At 47.2% G+C, this 19,862-nt stretch overlaps 1 protein-coding gene across 1 annotated transcript in view; it reads left to right on the top strand.

Moving 5' to 3' along the window:
- The window catches only part of magi2b (membrane associated guanylate kinase, WW and PDZ domain containing 2b), a gene marked incomplete at its 3' end in the record, with an annotated part of 333,750 nt that extends 314,894 nt beyond the window's left edge, over positions 1 to 18,856 (top strand). Inside the window, exons 18-23 of the mRNA XM_084171638.1 lie at positions 2,222 to 2,516; positions 3,490 to 3,718; positions 4,164 to 4,307; positions 4,418 to 4,556; positions 13,684 to 13,772; positions 18,800 to 18,856. Of these exons, the coding sequence (XP_084027764.1) occupies positions 2,222 to 2,516; positions 3,490 to 3,718; positions 4,164 to 4,307; positions 4,418 to 4,556; positions 13,684 to 13,772; positions 18,800 to 18,856 (953 nt within the window). The remainder of the gene's footprint in view (positions 1 to 2,221; positions 2,517 to 3,489; positions 3,719 to 4,163; positions 4,308 to 4,417; positions 4,557 to 13,683; positions 13,773 to 18,799) is intronic.
- Between the last annotated feature and the right edge of the window lie 1,006 nt (positions 18,857 to 19,862).

Genomic DNA, 19,862 nt, shown 5'->3' with positions numbered 1-19,862 from the left:
AGCTAATCTGCGCTAATGTGATTAGCATGACTGTTGTAAGTAACAGCAAACCTTCCAGGACATAGACATGTCTTATATGGACAGAAAGCTTAAATTCATGTTAATCTAACTGCACTCTCCAATTTACAGTAGCTATTACAGTGAAAAAATACCATGCTATTGTTTGACGAGAGTGCACAACAACAAAAAAGTTATCATGGCAACTGGTTTGATACATTCACATCTGAAGGTAAATAATGTACTTACATTCAGTAATCTTGCTCTGATTTGTCATCCTAAGGGTCCCAGAGATACAATGTAGCATAGTTTTGTTTGATAAAATCATTTTTTATATTCAAATGTAGGAACTGGGTTCTACAGTTTGAACCCCTGCTGTCTCTGGCTCCACACCCACCCCGCCCAGTCATCTAGATGAGTGAAAGTTAGTGTATAAGCTAATTATCCATCATGTATGACATTCCTGGGAGTGTGTAAACTTACATTTTGTATTACCATATCATATTTGTATGTTCTCTATAGTTATGTACTTGAAAATGTATCAATTGACCAATACAGCACATTTGGACTTGATACAAAATAGTCCAGTATTGCAATGCTTCACTGGATCGATCTGAAACTTTGCACGCACACTGTGGCCAAAATCTAAATTGCGCCTAAACTGCAATATTATATTGTGGCATTTCTCTTGCATTTCAAAGATGATAAAACAAAAATAGAAAACACATGTTTTTTTTTGTTTGTAGTATCTTTTACCAGATCTAATGTGTTAGATTCTCCTACATTAATTTCACATTTCCACAAACTTCAAAGTGTTTCCTTTCAAATGGTATCAAGAATATGCATATCCTTGCTTCAGGTCCTGAGCTACAGGCATTTAGATTTGGGTATGTTATTTTAGACGAAAATTGAAAAAAAGGGTCCGATCCTTAAGAGATTAATCATATTTACTCTTTCTGTTTGAAGCATTGGATTTTGCAATCACATACATTATTTTGGATATGTGTGCCCATGAAAACTGTTTTCACATTGTAACATAGGGAGATACAAAATGTTACGAGATTACAGTACATTTCCGAGATCTCCATACAAAAAAAAGAGTCTTGAGAGCAATATCCAGGAATTTCACAGGATCAAGGTCAATGTGTAATTCAATTGTTAATAAATGCTTAGTATATGATATAACAACAAACAGTGTCATGAATGTAAGGAAAGGTAATGTTTTATGTCACACGATTTTTGCCAAATCTGTAAAGACTCTAAGCATGAGAAAGGGTTTAAACAACTCATTAATTATATTAATGTACGGTATCTATGTTCCCTCTTTATATCTTAATGTATTCACATTTTAAAAAAGCAAATTATTATTAATGACTTTGTAATAGCTCTGGTAACTGGTACCCTAATTTATAGAAAGACCCTTATCTGTTTTGAGTTTTGTGCTAAGAGTTGTGAAAGTTGACCACATACCTCAGAGTGAAAAAGAGAAAAACCTGTATAAATAATGTCTGTTAGTGGTCGAGGGAAAGAGAAAAAGAAAGAGAGATAAGGAGAGATAAGGAGAGAAAAACAGACAGAGAGAGAACAGTTCCTACATCTCTGGAGACTAAAGTGTAATTTCTGCCATTTCCTTTTCCTATTACATGTTCATTTTTCAATTAGTTAACGATTTCTCCTGCTCCCGCTGTTCGGGACACACAGTGTTGTTTCGAGCCAACTGTTGCTATGAAACCGCTCAATTACTACCACTAAACAAGCCTCCCGAGTGGCGCAGAGGTCTAAGACACTGCAGTGCTTGAGGCATCACTACAGCCGGCCGCGACTGGGAGACCCATGAGGCTGCGCACAATTGGCCTAGCGTCGTCCGGGTTAGGGGAGGGTTTGGCCGGCCGGGATGTCCTTGTCCCATCTCGCTCTAGCGACCCCTTGTGGCGTGCCGGGCACATGCACGCTGACTTCGGTTGCCAGTTGTCCGGTGTTTCCTCCGACACATTGGTGCGGCTGGCTTCCGGGTTAAGCGAACAGTGTGTCAAGAAGCAGTGCGGCTTGGAAGGGTCGTGTTTCGGAGGACGCATGGCTCTCAACCTTCGCCTCTCCCGAGTCCGTACGGGAGTTGCAGCGATGGGACAAGACTGTAAATACCAATTGGATATCACGCAAATTGGGGTAAAAAGTAACATAGAAATGATATTGTTACCATGACAACTCCATCTCTCCATCTCAGATCACCACTCGAGGCCCAGCTCAGAAAAGCAGAGCCCCATGACCCAGAAACACAGCCCCCAGGCCCAGCCCAGCCCCGTAGCCAACCAGCCAAGCCAAGGTATATCCCAGCTGGGTCAGGCACCGGGCCAGACAACCACCACCCAGGCAGGCCCAGCAACACCACCCGCTCCAGCCCAGCCAGGCCAAGTACCAGCAGCAGCCACACAGCCTACCCCAGGAGCAGGCGCCCAGCCCAGCCCAGCAGGGGCCCAGCCACCCGCCCATCCTCCCCCGCTCTATCTCCACGACAACAGGTATTTATGGTAGAGATGGAGGAATGCTTGACGCTATCTGTCAGTGTCAGTCATTACGGTCACCAGTCACAACTACAGTTAAGAGGATGCTTTTCCTGTGCCATTTGGGAATGACAGAGATATTACATTGCATTTTGTGTGTGTGTGAGCGGGTGTGGCGAGCGTGAGTCTGCGTGCGTGCATGCATTTCCAATTAGCGAGAGCGTGGACTTGGGTTGTATGTGTGCAGGGTAGACGGACGTATGCTAAGATTGTGGATGTTTGTATACATTTACGGATGTGTGTGTGTTATTTAAGTGGGCTTCAGCGGTTTAAGTCTCTCTTTCTCTCTCTCTCTGCTCTGTTGCGCAACACACCACTTATCTCTGACGGCAAAGTGAATAATTTACCTTTAGATATCCTCTGTATAATACATGGTGCCCAGCCGGAGGGCTTATGTTCCCTGTCACACCCAGAGAGAGAGCTGCCTCCGTGAAGGGTTCTTGTGTGTGTGTGCCTGTGTGTGTGTGTGCTTGTGTGTATGTCACACCCAAAGAGAGAGCTGCCTTTATGAAGTGTGTTTGTGGGTTTATACCTCCTGAATAAAAGTGAAAGCTCTATGAACATTTTAGCAAAGGGGAATGATATTGCCTTTACCTTGTGATTCACCCAGACAGCAAACATACAAAGTAATCCCTACACACCTCAGACCACGGCAGAGCTACACCCAACACATCATGCCAATAGTCACAGCGCTGATCTGGGTTTGAATCACCTGAACTCAACATCTTATTTATTACTTCTGTTTATTGTGATGACTGAGGAAAACAGGACTGTTTAAGGAAGGAAAATTATTAAGTTCTTGCTGCTGGCCTTGGCAATGATGAGTGTGTGTGTGCGCATGTGTGCGCGTGCGCACTTGCATTACATTGGGAATATGGTGCCATTTGGGATCACACTCTTTTTCAACCTCATATTTGTCTGTTGTCCATAGGTCAGAGGTGAAAGCCAGGCAGGACGTGAAACCGGACATCCGCCAGCCTCCATTCACCGACTACCAGCAGCCCCCCATCGACTACCGGCACCCTCCTGTGGCTGATTACCGGCAGCCGCCCACTCTGGACTACCTGCACCCTCCTCCCCTCATCGACTACAGACAACACTCGACAACCCTTGCTGCACAGTTCCCTCTAGCACAGTTTCCCCCAGACTTCAGACCACAGGTAAGCCTGCACATCCCATAAACCACTACTACGGTACACACCACATGTACGACTACATACCCCAGAATTCCCTAGTACAAACAACACTCAAAAGCTGCACAGCTTTCACTGGTGCAGTTCCACCCGGACTTCAGACCACAGATAAGACTGCATATCCTAGAATCCCCTACTAAACATCACAGTTGAGACTACATATCCGAGAATCCCCTATTTCAGAAAAAACTCAGTGGACAGACAGTTCCCTTTAGGGCAGTTCCCACAGACTTCAGACCACAGGTAAGTCTGTGCATCCCAGAATCCTCTACTGGACACCACAGGTAAGACAACATACCCAGAATCCCATATTACAGACAGCATGTAAAACTACACATCCCAGACTAGAGACAGGTTATAGGTTGGCTATATCTTTTATGACTGTTGCTTCTTGGTTGTGTGTTGTGCACAGGACTTTGACTACTTCACGGTAGAGCTGGAGAAGAGTGTGAAGGGTTTTGGCTTCAGTCTCCGTGGGGGACGGGAGTACAAGATGGATCTGTTTGTTTTGCGGCTCGCTGAGGACGGGCCAGCCATCCGCAATGGCAGAATGAGGGTGAGGGACAGCACTTCCTGTCCTGACTGCAACGCAGTAACATTATTTTCCAACCCAATAGTGATGCAGTACTTCATACAGTTTGACCTCTCTCTTTTGCTCTCTCTCAGGTGGGGGATCAAATCATTGAGATAAATGGGGACAGTACTCGGGACATGACTCATGCCCGGGCCATCGAGTTGATCAAGGCGGGGTGCAGGCGGGTGAGACTGTTGCTGAAGAGAGGCACGGGACAGGTGCCTGAGTATGGTGGGTCTCCCCCAAATAAACCTCCATCTTTATTTTTCTCTCTTTTTCCCTCTATCGCTTTATAATTTTTCTCTCTCTTTGATTATATCTTTCTCTCTCAATCTTTCTTTTTGGTTGACTATCTCTCTCTTTTGCTAGTTTTTTTTTTATTTCTCTCTTGTTCCCTTTCATCATCGCTCACTCTCTCTTTCTCTGTTTCTCTCTCTTTCTCTCTCTCTCAATTTCAATTCAATTCAAAGGGCTTTATTGGCATGGGAAACATATGTTTACATTTGTGAAATATATAATAAACAAAAGTGAAATAAACAATAAAAAATGAACAGTAAACATTACACTCACAAAAGTTCCAAAGGAATATAGACATTTCAAATGTGATATTATGGCTATATACAGTGTTGTAACGATGTGCAAATAGTTGCAGTACAAAAGGGTAAATAAATAAACATAAATATGGGTTGTATTTACAATGGTGTTTGTTCTTCACTGGTTGCCCTTTTCTTGTGACAACAGGTCACACATATTGCTGCTGTGATGGCACACTGTGGTATTTCACCCAATAGATATGGGAGTTAATCAAAATTGGATTTGTTTTCGAATTCTTTGTGGGTCTGTGTAATCTGAGGGAAATATGTGACCGAACCAGCTTGATTCTGTGATGAGTGTGATAGAAGGAGTCAGGTGCAGGAGGGTAAATCACCGAATCCAGAGTTTATTCCATCGTACATAAATAGCACTGGATAGCGACAAGCGAAACAGGCACAGGGGAAATATCTACCCCGGCAATAATAAGGTACAAGTAGCTCCACCGAGCTACACTACTCTCGAAATATAAACAATCACCCACAAGGACAAGGGGGGCATAGGGAACACTTATACACGGACTAATGAGGGGATAAGAACCAGGTTTGTGTGTGATTGACAAGACAAGACAAATGGAATGATGAATAATGGAGCGGCAGTGGTTCCAGAAGCGCGCCGACCCCGGCCTCGGGGACGGCCAGGAGGATGCAGAGCAGTGCGAGCCGGATGGTGACGGTGGAAATCCCGCAACAGGGAGGGATCGAGGATATCCCTCACCGGGACCCAGCACCGTTCCTCCGGACCGTACCCCTCCCACTCCACGAGGTACTGAAGGCCCCCCACCCGACGCCTCGAATCCAGGATGGAACGGACAGAGTACGCCGGGGTCCCCTCGATATCCAGAGGAGGTGGAGGAACCTCCCGCACCTCAGACTCCTGGAGCGGACCAACCATCACCGGCCTGAGGAGAGACACATGAAACGAGGGGTTAATACGGTAATCAGGGGGAAGTAATAACCTATAAGTGACCTCGTTGATTCTCCTCAGGACTTTGAACGGCCCTATAATTCGCAGGCTCAGCTTCCGGCAGGGCATGCGGAGGGGCAGATTCCGGGTCGAGAGCCAGACCAGATCCCCCGGTACGAAGACCGGGGCCTCACTGCGGTGACAGTCAGTGTTGGCCTTCTGACGATGCACGGCGCGCTGGAGGTGAACGTGGGCAGCGTCCCACGTCTCCTTCGCGCGCCGAAACCAGTCATCCACCGCAGGAGCCTCGGTCTGGCTCTGGTGCCACGGTGCCAGAACCGGTTGGTAACCTAAAACACATTGAAATGGCGTTAGGTTAGTAGAGGAGTGGCAGAGAGAGTTCTGGGCATATTCTGCCCATGGCAAGAACACCGACCACTCCCCCGGCCGGTCCTGGCAGTAGGACCGCAGGAACCTACCCACATCCTGATTTACCCGTTCCACCTGCCCATTTGACTCGGAGTGGAACCCAGAGGTCAGGCTGACCGAGACCCCCAGACGTTCCATGAACACCTTCCAAACCTTGGACGTGAACTGGGGACCTCGGTCGGACACTATATCCTCTGGCACCCCGAAGTGCCGGAAGACGTTAGTAAACAGGTCCTCCGCAGTCTGCAGGGCCGTGGGGAGACTGGGCAGAGGAAGGAGGAGGCAGGACTTGGAAAAGCGGTCCACAACGACCAGGATGGTGGTGTTACCTTGGGAGAGGGGAAGATCAGTAAGGAAATCAACACTTAGGTGAGACCATGGTCGTAGTGGAACTGGTAAGGGTTGTAACTTACCCGCTGGGAGGTGCCTAGGTGCCTTACTCTGGGCGCACACCGAGCAGGAGGAGACGTACACCCTCACGTCCTTAGCCAAGGTAGGCCACCAGTACTTTCCAATCAGACAGCACACTGTACGACTGATACCTGGGTGACCAGAGGATGGTGACGTGGGTGCCCAGAAGATCAGACGATCAGGGATAAGAGCAGGCACATACCGCAGCCCAGCTGGACACTTGAGGTGGAGATGGATCTGTGCGTAATGCCTGCTCTATATCCGCGTCCATCGCCCATACTACCGGCGCCACAATGAAGGTGGCCGGGAGTATGGGGGTGTTGTCTCTGGGCCTCTCCTCTTTGTCATACAGCCGGGACAGTGCGTATGCCTTCACGTTCTTCGTACCCGGAATGTATGACAGTGTAAAATCAAACCGGGTGAAGAATAGGTCCCACCTGGCCTGGCGAGGATTCAGCCTCCTTGCTGCCTGGATGTACTCCAGGTTACGGTGGTCCGTCCAGATGAGGAAAGGGTGTTTCACCCCTTCAAGCCAATGCCTCCACACAGTCAAAGCTTGGACAACAGCCAACAGCTCCCGATCACCAACGTTGTAGTTCTGCTCCGACGGGCTGAGCTTCTTAGAGAAGAAGGCACAGGGGCGGAGCTTGGGTGGCGTGCCTGAGTTTTGGGATAGGACAGCACCTATCCCTACCTCGGACGCATCTACCTCCACTACAAACAGTAGTGATGGATGGGGGTGGGCCAGTACCGGGGCTGAGGTGAACAGACCCCGCAGTTTGCTGAAGGCCAGGTCAGCCTCAGCAGACCAGCGGAGCCGGGACGGCCCACCCTTCAACAGGGATGTAATGGGAGCTGTGATCTTGCCAAAGCCCCGGATAAACCTCCGATAGTAGTTGGCGAAGCCAAGGAAGAGCTGCACATCCTTAACCGTGGTTGGAGTCGGCCAATTACGCATGGCTGAAATGCGATCTCCCTCCATCTCCACACCTGAGGTGGTAATGCGGTATCTGAGGAAGGAGACAGCCTGCTGGAAAAAACATACACTTCTCTGCCTTGGCATGAAGGTCATTTTCCAACAGTTGGGCCAGCACTTTGCGAACCAGGGACACATGCTCGGCGCGCGTAGCGGAATACACCAGAATGTCATCGATGTAGACCACTACACCGCGACAAAGCATATCCCGAAACACCTCGTTCACAATGGACTGGAAGACGGATGGAGCATTCATCAAACCGTAGGGCATCACCAGGTATTCATAATGCCCCGTGGTTGTGCTGAATGCTGTCTTCCACTCATCACCCTCCCGAACAATCACCAGGTTGTATGCACTCCTGAGATCTAATTTGGTGAAGAAGCGCACCCCATGCATTGACTCAATCACTGAAGGAATGAGGGGGAGAGGATAACTAAATCTTATAGTCTCCTTGCTCAGTGATCAATAATCAATGCACGGGCGCAGACCGCCGTCTTTCTTCTTCACAAAGAAGAATCTCGAGGAGGTGGGTGAAGTGGAGGGACGTATAAACCCCTGGCCCAGGGACTCGGTGATGTATGTTTCCATAACCTCCGTTTCAGCCTGCGACAGGGGGTACACATGACTCCTGGGAGGTACACGTCTACCCGAAGGTTTATCGCGCAATCCCCTGCCCGATGAGGTGGTAATTTTGTCGCCTGTGTCTTAGAAAACGTGTGCGCCAGATCAGGGGAATGCGTACGGTGGAGGTACCGTCTGGACTTTCCACCGTGGTTGCACCAACGGAAACACCTAGACACCTACCCTGACGCTCTCGCTACCACCCCGTGAGAACCCTCTGCGGCCATGAGAAGGTGGGGTTGTGGAGTGCTAGCCAAGGGATACCTAATACCACAGTGAAAGCAGGAGACTCAATAATCGAAAAAGTTACCTGCTCACAATGAGTCTCCTGGGTGATCATGGTGACTGGTACAGGGACTTCCTTTACAAACCCGGACCCTAATGGTCAACTATCAAGTGAGCTGATGGGGAGTGGAATGGATAGGGGAACCAATGAAATGCCTTGACTGCGTGAGAATGCCCTGTCCGTAAAGTTCCCAGCCGCGCCTGAATCGACTAGCGCCTTACTCTGGGGAACTGCCATGTGATCGGGAAAGTGGATAGGTAGGGTACAGTGCGCAGCAGAGAGCTCTGAATGAGTGTGGGTGTTCAATACCTGGGGTGATGCGAGAGTGCCCTGCCTGCCGCCTCCAGGCCCAAAAGAGCGTTTACTACGACGTGTGGTGTACTGTCCCTTCGTGCCACCAGAGTGGCACTATCGCTGTCGTCCTCCACTCTCTCGGATGGCGGCTCCACCCAGCTCCATCAGCTCTTGATCCAAGTCATCCGGGGTGGAAATGGGCAGACCCCTACCAGGATGTCCTCTGGCTGCCTGCAGGTTGTCCAAACGGATGGCCATGTCCACCAGTTTCGTGAAAGACAACATGTTGTCCTGGCAGGCTAGCTCTTGTCGGACTTCCTCCCGCAGATGGCACCGGAAATGGTAGATCAGGGCCTGCACGTTCCACCAGGACCCCGCTGCCAGAGTCCGAAACTCCAACGCGAAGTCCTGCGCAGTCCTCGTCCCCTGCCTCAGGTGGACCAGCCGCTTGCCCGCCTCTCGACCCTCGGGCGGGTGATTGAAGACCGCCCAAAAGAGGCAAGCCAACTCCCCGTAGTCCTCACACGCGGCTCCTCCTTTGTTCCAAACCACGTTGGCCCACTCCAGGGCTTTCCCCGAGAGGCAGCAAACGAGGACGGACACATTCTCCCGCTCCGATGGCGCCGGCCTGATGCTGGAGAAGTAAAGCTCCAGTTGGAGGAGGAATCCTTGGCAGAGCGCCGCCGTCCCGTCGAACGCTCGTGGTCGGGATATCTGGATCCCTCCGGGTGCTGGGGTGTAGGTGGCTGGATCCGGTTGGCCAGCTGGTCTCGACAGATCTAGTCCTCTCCTCTCCAGGCATTGGACGACCTGAAGAACCCGATCTATCACTTCCCCCAAGCTGGCCAGCATTGTGGAATGCTCCTGGACCATGCCACGACTCCAGGCATGCACTCTTCTCCCGCTGACTCCATAGCGGGTGGGTGAATCTGTGATGAGTGTGATAGGAGTCAGTTGCAGGAGGGTAATCACCGAATGCAGAGTTTATTCAGTCGTACACAAATAGCGCTGGATAGCGACAAGCAAAACAGGCACAGGGGAAAATCTACCCTGGCAATACAAGGTAACGATAGCTCCAACAATAACAGGCACAGGGGAAATATCTACCCCGGCAATAATAAGGTATGAGTAGCTCCACCGAGCTACACTACTCTCACAAATAAACAATCACCCACAAGGACAGGGGGGGCAGAGGGAACACTTATACACGGACTAATGAGGGGATAAGAACCAGGTGTGTGTGATTGACAAGACAAGACAAATGGAAGGATGAATAATGGAGCGGCAGTGGCTAGTAAGCCGGTGACGACGAACGCCGAAACCTGCCCGAACAAGGAGGGGAGGCAGCCTCAGCAGAAGACGTGACAGATTCGGTCTTATGTAGCAAAATTTGAAATGGTGTTTTTTTACATTGGATAAAAGTAGAGACTCGGAGCTAGAAAATTGTATATCATACACTACAGTTGAGGAAATTTGATCTGGAGTGCCAGTGTGCGCTCAGATCAAAGCGTTTCACTCTCGGAGCGTTCAGAGTGCACACTGGACGCTCTGGCCAAGGAGTAGGATTGATCCGAGCGTTCTGACCTAACAACAGCACTCAAGCACCCAAGCTAACTGGCTATAACGTTGGCTAGCTTGCTAGCTAATTCCAGACACAAATGAGGGAACAGCTCACTCTGACCATTTTACTCGCCCTAGCAGAGCTGGTTAGGCTGTTTTTATGTTATCCAGAACGTTGGTGACTGCAACTATGCTGCTGGCAACAATTTAATTACGCTTTTTTTCCAACGTTTACTGACACCGGCCATATTCAACGGGTGTTGAGCGTTCGTAAATTCATCAGTTATTCTGAATTTACCAGCTACGTCTATCGACAGTTGTCGAAGTGACATCATGAACATTCTATTGAAATGGTTACTTGCATAGTTGAGTCTTTTGTTTAGACATGTTCTAGCTAGCTAGCTAAACAATGAACCATAATCCCAACTCATAACATTACTACCCTGCATTAATCTGCAGGTAGCTAACCAACCAGGTTCAATATTAGCTAGCTAGTTAACATTAGGCTATAACTAGCAATGGCTCTGAGATACGAATAATATTACTACACAGATCCTAAACCTAACGTTAGCTAGCGAGCCAGCCAGCTAAACTTAGCTAGCTAGCTAGCTAACAGTATGCTTTAACTTGAAATGAAAATGACTTTCTGACAAAACGTGTAATATCTGAAAATATAGCTAGCTAGACTATCTTACCCGTATACATGGATGGACGCTTCTCCCTCTCTGTCACGGATGCCATGGTTGCCTTAGTTTGAAGATGTAATCCGAAGAAGTGTTTTATACAACAGCTTTCTGTGTGTTCACTTTTCAACTCTGTCTGCATATTTGCAATCAAACGCCAGAATTTTCTCCATCTCCTTAGCTATCATACTCTAATTCCACTGTTGATTCCACTGATTTCAAAACTCGGTCCTCAAGAAAGTGGAGAGCAACACCTTTGCAGTTTTACTACGTGATATCTTTCAAAAAAGCCTTGTTAGAAAGGATTATGTACACATACTGACCAGCTCATGTTATAGACAGAAGCGCGTTACACGGCAGACCAATCGGAACTCATCTCTCGGCATGTCCAGCTATCCATTATCTCAGCCAATCATGGCTAGCGGGAAGGTTCCTGTCTTTTCTGTGGCTAACCCAACTCGTAATTTAACAATTTTATTTGTATTTACAGATGGCATACAAGTTTGTTATTAAGGCACATGAAAGTTCACGTGTTCCAGAAGGCATTTCTGCCAAAAATGCATTTTGATAAAAATAAAATAAAAGTTTCAGTTCAAATGGCTCTCCTGTGAAGTAGTGACGCGCGACATATGCCTAGTTTCCTGAAATGAGTCACATATGTGTCTCTAATATGGTCATAGATTTGGCAGGAGGTTAGGAAGTGCAGCTCAGTTTCCTCCTCATTTTGTGGGCAGTGTGCACATAGCCTGTCTTCTCGAGAGTAAGGTCTGCCTACGTCAGCCTCTCTCAATATCAAGGCTAAGCTCACTCAGTCTGTTCATAGTCAAAGCTTTCCTTATTTTTGGGTCAGTCACAGTGGTCAGGTATTTTGCCACTGTCTACTCTCTGTTTAGGGCCAAATAGCATTCTAGTTTGCTCTGTTATTTTGTTAATTCTTTCTAATGTGTCAAGTAATTATCTTTTTGTTTTCTCATGGTTTGGTTGGGTCTAAATTCATCATCGCTCACTTTCTCTCTGTTTCTCTTTCGCTCTCTCTCTCTCTCTCTCTAGCCCCGTTTATACCTGGTTCTAACATGCGTCCGTTGTCCTGATCTTGTTCACTTTCTGATTGTGCCCACATTTGTCGACAGGTGTAGACAATCAAAAGATGCATTGTGAACTGATTGTGATTAGATCTTCGTGACCACCTCTGGAGGTAGTCAAATAAACATATTGTATGGATATCCTTGAAGTGTAAACAGATCCTGACAACGAAAGCAAATACATTATGCCAATGTCACGGTTGTTCCACCCTCTAAAAAAAAAATCACACCGGCCAGTTGAGGTAGTAGCCTAATTATGGACAACAGTAACTTAACAATTCCTCTAGAATTAAGATCATGTTCTTCATTAGAAACCAAGTGCCTACTGACACTGTGGACTGATGCCACATAAAAGTAGCCTAAAGAGTCCTTCGTATTGTACACTAAATTGGACAGTGGCCTCGCTCATGCTTACAGAAAACTATACGCCTTTACTTATCAGTTTGGACATCTTCTGCAATTTATTGCTAGCGATATGTCTGGAAAATGTTCAAAGATTCACAGAATATAATATAATAAAATAAAATCGAAAAGGATTGCATTATATTACGGGCATCAGATTCTAATTAAGTATAGGCCTAAACACTTTTACCAAAGGTAAAAAATTTGACTTCCTGAAGAAGGACTGTGGTTTGGTTTCCTCCAAATCATTGATTAGTGATTATTCAGTTTCTTTCACTCATCAAGGGTTGATAGACTGATATAGCTACTAGCATTATATAATTTAAACTGAACAACAATTGTGTTAGGTATGCATGGGACAGACTATGATCGAGTCGCAGCAGAAGAGAGCAGTGGATGACAAGTGTATGGCAAGGTATAATGTGTAAGTCTAATTTTCCACCTGTGGACAGGTCAAGGTTATCGGGACAGTATTATGCCCAGTCTTAAAATGTTGGATAACAAAAGTAGCTGTAATGATGAGAGTATAAAATTATTGACTATAAAAGTGTGCTGTTTTCTGTTGATATATACAGCTTGTGTCATAAGGGGAGGTCCAAGGCAGGTAGAAATAATTTGCATACAGGAAGAGACCAGTGAATCTGGTTACAATGCAGACTCAGTGGGCAAATAAGATACACATTTTACTATCATGTGTATACGCTACTAATCTCGATCAGATAGTGATTGGATCATCTTGAAGGATGATGACAACCACATGTTAATGCTAGGTGTAATCACAGCTTCTCTCTCATACACACTAATGCAGACCACTGCAAATGTTACAACCATGTGTGCTATAAACATCAGATAATACATGAAATGTTTCATACCTACCTACTCTTACTGCTACTGCTCTGTGGAACCTGAAAGACAGCTTACCTGACACAAAACAAGCTTTAGCTAATTCAATCTGCTTCCATAACCCGACATTGAAACAACATCTGAGATGCTTCTGATGATGCTTTCTGCTTATCAAACGGTCCTTTTTGAGCTAACACTAGTGAACATGTCTGTTTTTAACACCTTTGCTTTAACTCTAATGATTGGTATAGGCTTTTACTCCACTTCCCTTAGGAATGGTACCTTCCAACCTCTCCATGTGCATGAAAGGTGACATGCTAAGCTCCCCCTATTTCTTCCTAATGGGCCACTCTAAAGATACGGTTCGTGAAAAGCTGCATGTCTTTCTCTCCATTCTGATTCTCATTTAAATCTGTGCTTGTGTTTGTGTGAATGAGTGTGTGTGTGTGTGCATGCGTGCAAGTGTGTGTGTGATAGCGTGTGTGATTGCTGGTGTGTGTGTATATCCTACATGTGTGCATGTGTATGTGCGTCACTGCGTGCCTCTGTGTCAGTGCGTGTGTATGGTAATATCTGTTTATGTGTTGAGACAATCAAGCTTGTGTTTGGTTGTGGTGCTGTCAGTAGAAAAAGCAATCAAGTCTGATGAGGAACTGCACCACAGTAGAGTATGCAATGAAGTGCACCCTCAGTAAAGTGAAACTGCTTTCAGTGTTGGCCAGGGCTATCCTCACACACACTCACGCACACGCACACACACCTCTTCAGTCACAGACCGATCTTGTCACACACAGAGTGCGTCCCAATTTGCACCCTAAATGGGCCCTAGTCAAAAGTAGTGCACTGTATAGGGAATAGGGTGCCATTTAGAACACATCCATAATGATATATATACACTCAGTGTCCAGTTTATTAGGTGCACCATCTTGTTCACAAAAATGGTTAGCTCCTACAGACAGTGAGTCACGTGGCCGTGGCTTGCTATATAAAGCAGGCAGACAGGCATCAATGCTTTCAGTTACGGAATGGGCAAAACAAATGACCTATGCGACTTTGAGCGTGGAATGATCGTCGGTGCCAGGTGCGCCGGTTCCAGTATCTCAGAAACTTCCTGTGCTTTTCACGCACGGCAGTGTCTAGGGTTTACCAAGAATGGTGCGACAAACAAAAAACATCCAGTCAACGGCAGTCCTGTCGGCGAAAACAGCTTGTTGATGAGAGGTTGAATGAGAATGGCAAAAATTGTGTAAGCTAACAGGTGGGCCACAAACAAGCAAATAACGGTGCAGTACAACAGTGGTGTGCAGAATGACCTTGTCACTGATGGGCTATTGCAGCAGACGACCACATCGGGTTCCACTCCTATCAGCTAAAAACAAGAACAACTAGCTCCAGTGTGTACGCGATCACCAACCCTGGACAATTGAGGAGTGGCAGAGTATCTCTTGGTCTGAAAAATCCCATTTCCTGTTGCGTCATGCTAATGGCAGAGACAGGATTTGGCGTAACATGCTGAACACACCGCTCGCGTTACGTGCACGTCAACGAGTGTCTGCGTAGCCAGGCGCTAAAATAGAACTTGGTTCTATTTTTGACTCTTGTCGTGCTGCAAGTCCAGCCTCTCCCATCTCTTCATTGGTTTTTAGGAGCATATATATCAAATAAAATCAAATAAAATTGTATTTGTCACATACACGTGTTTAGCAGATGTTATTCTGGGTGTAGCGAAATGCTTGTGCTTCTAGCTCCGACAGTGCAGTAATATCTAACAAGTAATATCTAACAATTTCACTACATATACCCAATACACCCAAATCTAGTAAGAAATGGAATTTAAGAATATATACATATATGAACAAGCAATGACAGAGCGGCATGGACTAAGATACAGTAGAATATTATAGAATAGAATACAGTATATACATATGAGATGAGTAGTGTAAGATATGTAAACATTATTAAAGTGACTAGTGTTCCATTTCTTAAAGTGGCCAGTGATTTCAATAGGCAGCAGCAGCCTCTAATGTGCTAGTGATGGCTATTTAACAGTCTGATGGCCTTGAGATAGAAGCTGTTTTTCATTCTCTCTGTCCCAGCTATGATGCACCTGTACTGACCTCGCCTTCTAGATGATAGCGGGGTGAATAGGCAGTGAACAGGCAGTGAACAGGAAGTCCAGGACCCAATTGCATGGGGCGGGGTTCAGACCCAGGGCCTCAAGCTTAATGATGAGCTTGGAGGGTACTATGGTGTTGAATGCTGAGCTATAGTCAATGAACAGCATTCTTACATTGGTATTCCTCTTGTCCAGATGGGATAGGGCAGTGTGCAGTGTGATGGCGATTGCATCGTCTGTAGATCTATTGGGGCGGTAAGCAAATTGAAGTGGGTCTAGGGTGACAGGTAAGGTAGATGTGATATGATCCTTGACTAGTCTCTCAAAGCACTTCATGATGACAGAGGTGAGTGCTACGGGGCAATAGTCATTTAGTTCAGTTACCTTTGCTTTCTTGGGTACAGAAACAATGGTGGCCATATTGAAGCATGTGGGAACAGCAGACTGGGAAAGGGAGAGATTGAATATGTCCGTAAACACACCAGCCAGCTGGTCTGCGCATGCTTTGAGGACGCGGCTAGGGATGCCGTCTGTGCCGGCAGCCTTGCGGGGGTTAACATGCTTAAATGTCTTACTCACGTCGGCCATGGAGAAGGAGAGGCCACAGTCCTTGGTAGTGGGCCTCGTCGGTGGCACTGTGTTATCCTCAAAGCGGGTTAAGAAGGTGTTTAGCTTGTCTGGAAGCTAGACGTTGGTGTCGGTGACGTGGCCGGTTTTCTTTTTGTAGTCCGTGATTGTCTGTAGACCCTGCCACAGATGTCTCGTGTCTGAGCCATTGAATTGCGACTCCACTTTGTCTCTATACTGATGTTTTGCCAGTTTAATTGCCTTGCGGAGTGAGTAGCTACACTTTTTGTATTTTGCCATATTCCCAGTCACCTTGCCATGGTTAAATACGGTGGTTCGCGCTTTCAGTTTTGCGCGAATGCTGCCATCTATCCACGGTTTCTGGTTAGGGTAGGTTTTAATAGTCACAGTGGGCACAACATCACCTATACACTTCCTGATAAACTCAGTCACTTCAGTGTATTCGTCTAAATTATTTTCGCAAGCTAACCGGAACATATCCCAGTCCACGTGATCAAAACAATCTTGAAGCGTGGATTCCGATTGGTCAGACTAGCGATGAATAGTCCTTAGCATGGTACTTCCTGTTTGAGTTTCTGCCTATAGGAAGGGAGGAGGAAAATGGAGTCGTGGTCAGATTTGCCGAAAGTAGGGCGGGGGAGGGCCTTATAACCATTCCGGAAGTTCTAATAGCAATGGTTGAGGATTTTAGCAGTGCGAGTACAACAGTCGATATGTTGAAAGAACTTCGGCAGTCTAGTCCTCAAATTTGCTTTGTTAAAATCCCCGGCTACAATAAATGCAGCCTCAGGATATGTGGTTTCCAGTTTGCATAAAGTCCAGTGAAGTTCTTTGAGGGTCGTCGTGGTATCGGCTTGAGTGGGGATATACACGGCCGTGACTTATAACCGAAGAAAATTATCTTGGGAGATAATATGGTCGGCATTTGATTGTGAGCTATTCTAGGTCGGGTGAAGAAAAGGACTTGAGTTCCTTAATGTTACTACAATTACACCATGAGTCGTTAATTATGAAACACACACCTCCGCCCTTCTGTCTGCGCGATGAACTGAGAACCCATCTGGCTGGACCGATTTTGACAGAATATCCCCAGAGAGCCATGTTTCAGTGAAAGTATGTTACAGGCCTTGATGTCTCTCTGGAAAGAAACCTTGCCCGGATCTCGGCGACCTTGTTAACCAGAGACTGAACATTAGCGAGTAGTATACTTGGAACCGGTGGGTGGTGTGCACACTTCCTAAGTCGAACCAGCAGGCCGCTCCGAGTGCCTCTCCTCCGCCGGTGATGTTTTGGATCAGCCGCTGGAATCAGTTCAATTGCCCTGGGGAGAGCAAACAAAGGATCTGCTTTGGGAAAGTCGTATTCCTGGTCGTAATGCTGGTTAGTTACCGCCGCTCTGATATCCATTTGTTTTTTTGTTTTTGTAATGATACGAAACACTTTCTGAGCTAAAAATGTAAAAAATAATACATAAAAAAACAAAATACCGCAAAGTTTCCTAAGAGCTAGTCGCGAGGCAGCCATCTTCATCGGCACCAGGTAAACACGTTGGTGATTATAGCCACGTGGGTGATTGAAAACTGAACTGAGGTCCACACTCCAGTCTAGTTGGTGATGGTTATGCACCTTAAAGTTGGTTGCCACCCGCCATATAAAGTCCACAGAAGAAGAAGAAGAAGAAGAAGAAGAAGAAGAAGAAGAAGAAGAAGAAGAAGAAGAAGAAGAAGAAGAAGACTGAAGGAGGAGAGATTACTAGAAACAAACTAAGTTTCCCCTTTTATCTGTGGATTAATTGTCAAAGTAGAGAACACACGATTTTGTGTGACTCAAAATGGGTCAAAATTCTACCAAGATCCAGGAAAAAAAGGACCAGTGCATTTCAGGTAAAATAACAACCCAATGTTTATATCCCAGGACCAATTAGCTAGCAATAGCATGCTAGCTAAATGTCCATGAATGTTTCATGTGTTTCGACCTGTCCCCAAATTAATATAGTGTTTTGATATTTCAACCTGCGTGTCCTGATCGCGTCTGGTGTGGATGGACAAAATCGACATGCGCGCGATGGCGCAGGATGACGCATGCCCGTGCCCGTTGTAGTAAGCATGTAAGCAGCATGCGTCCATGGCCCCATCCTGCCTGGTGTCAATGGTACAGGCTGGTGGCGGTGGTGTAATGGTGTGGGGAATGTTTTCTTGGCACACATTAGGTCCCTTGATACCAATTGAGCAACACTTCCATGCTCCGAAGAATTCAGGCTGTTCTGGAGGCAAAGGGGGATCCGACCCGGTACTAGATGGGTGTACCTAATAAACTGGCCACATCTCTGTATATAGTCCTGACTGTCCTGGGGATGACAGTGTAGCTGTGTGTGAACAAGGATCTGGGTGTGGATACATGAGGAGATGATAGAGAGATAATAATATTGACATAATTCTTCGTTGACATCATTCCTCTCATCCTTCTTTCCTCTATCCTGCCACTATCTGCCCATAGGGAAAGCGATTATACAGAGGGAGACTATTATGGGTCAGCTTTACAGCCGTATGTGTATGCATGTGTGTGTGTGTGTGTGTGTGCATGCATACTTATGTCTGTCTGTGTGTGTGTGTATGTGTGTGTACGTGTCATTGCGTATCAACCTGTAGTGTGTGTCTCTGACTGGGTGTCATCCTCTCTCAGTAGGCGGTGCCTCCCCCTGGGATGCCCTTCCTCCAGCCCTCTCTGCCCTGCAGGAAGTGACCCTTGATCCCCAGCAGCCACCCACCTGATCTCTCTCATCCCATCCAGCCTCCACCCTAGACTCCCTCCACCAGCTCTCTCTAGAGGCCACACCACGTTCGGCAGCCCAGGCTCCAGACCCCAGCTCCACGAGAGGGGCTACAGGTGGCAGGTCCCAATCCAAGTGCACCGTCCGGGAGAAGGAAACCCCACAGGGGGCCTGGGGAGGTGGAGGGGGGACCCCAAAAGCCCCAGCCTCCGCCACGTCCCCCCAAAGCTCTCAGAGGGAGGTCCGCAGAGAGGATGGAGAACAGCAGCACCGGCGCCCCTGGTGGGGAGAGAGTGCACACACACACCCACCCACGCAGGCTCCGAACACTGCCACATGGCCCTGGGACTCTTCCTACCTGAGTGTGAGTCTGAACGGAGGCAGTGGAGATCGTGGGGAGGGATGCGTAAACCTCCAGGAGGGGCCTGAGCTGAGAGGTCTGCAGCCCAGGGATGAGGAAGGGCTCCCTGGCGACGGTGAGCTCTGCTACCCCCCTCAGAGCATGGACGGCCCCCTGCAGGCAGGAGTGCAGTCACCTCCCCAGGGCCCTGGAACCCACCTGGGGCAGACAGGCTGCTTGACACCCTGAGGTCCTGGACCTCCACTGTCAGCACGTAGGACGGATCTGGATCAGACTGGTTTTCACTGGATCAGACAACTTCTGACCAGGTTGGACTGGCTGGCTCTTCATAGGATCCCAAATCCAACCCACCACTCACACCATCAGATGCAAGAGTGATCTCTCTCTCTCTCGCGCTCTCTCTCTCTCTCTCTGACATCTTGTTGTTCCCTCTTTCAAGATGATTACAACCCACCACCTTAAAAACTGAAGGATATATTACAGCTGTTGTGTGTGTAAACATAAAGAGGACTCACTCTACTTAGTGCATTGGTTTTGAAACCCGATGATACAAATCCCATGGCTACGATCCCACTGGGGCTTTTTGGGTCTGGGCCAAGGTGAGCTTTCGACATGTT

Source organism: Coregonus lavaretus (genome assembly GCF_964263955.1).
Source record: "Coregonus lavaretus genome assembly, chromosome: 11".
Taxonomy (NCBI): Eukaryota; Metazoa; Chordata; class Actinopteri; order Salmoniformes; family Salmonidae; genus Coregonus; species Coregonus lavaretus.
This window is presented reverse-complemented; position numbering and strand designations above follow the sequence as displayed.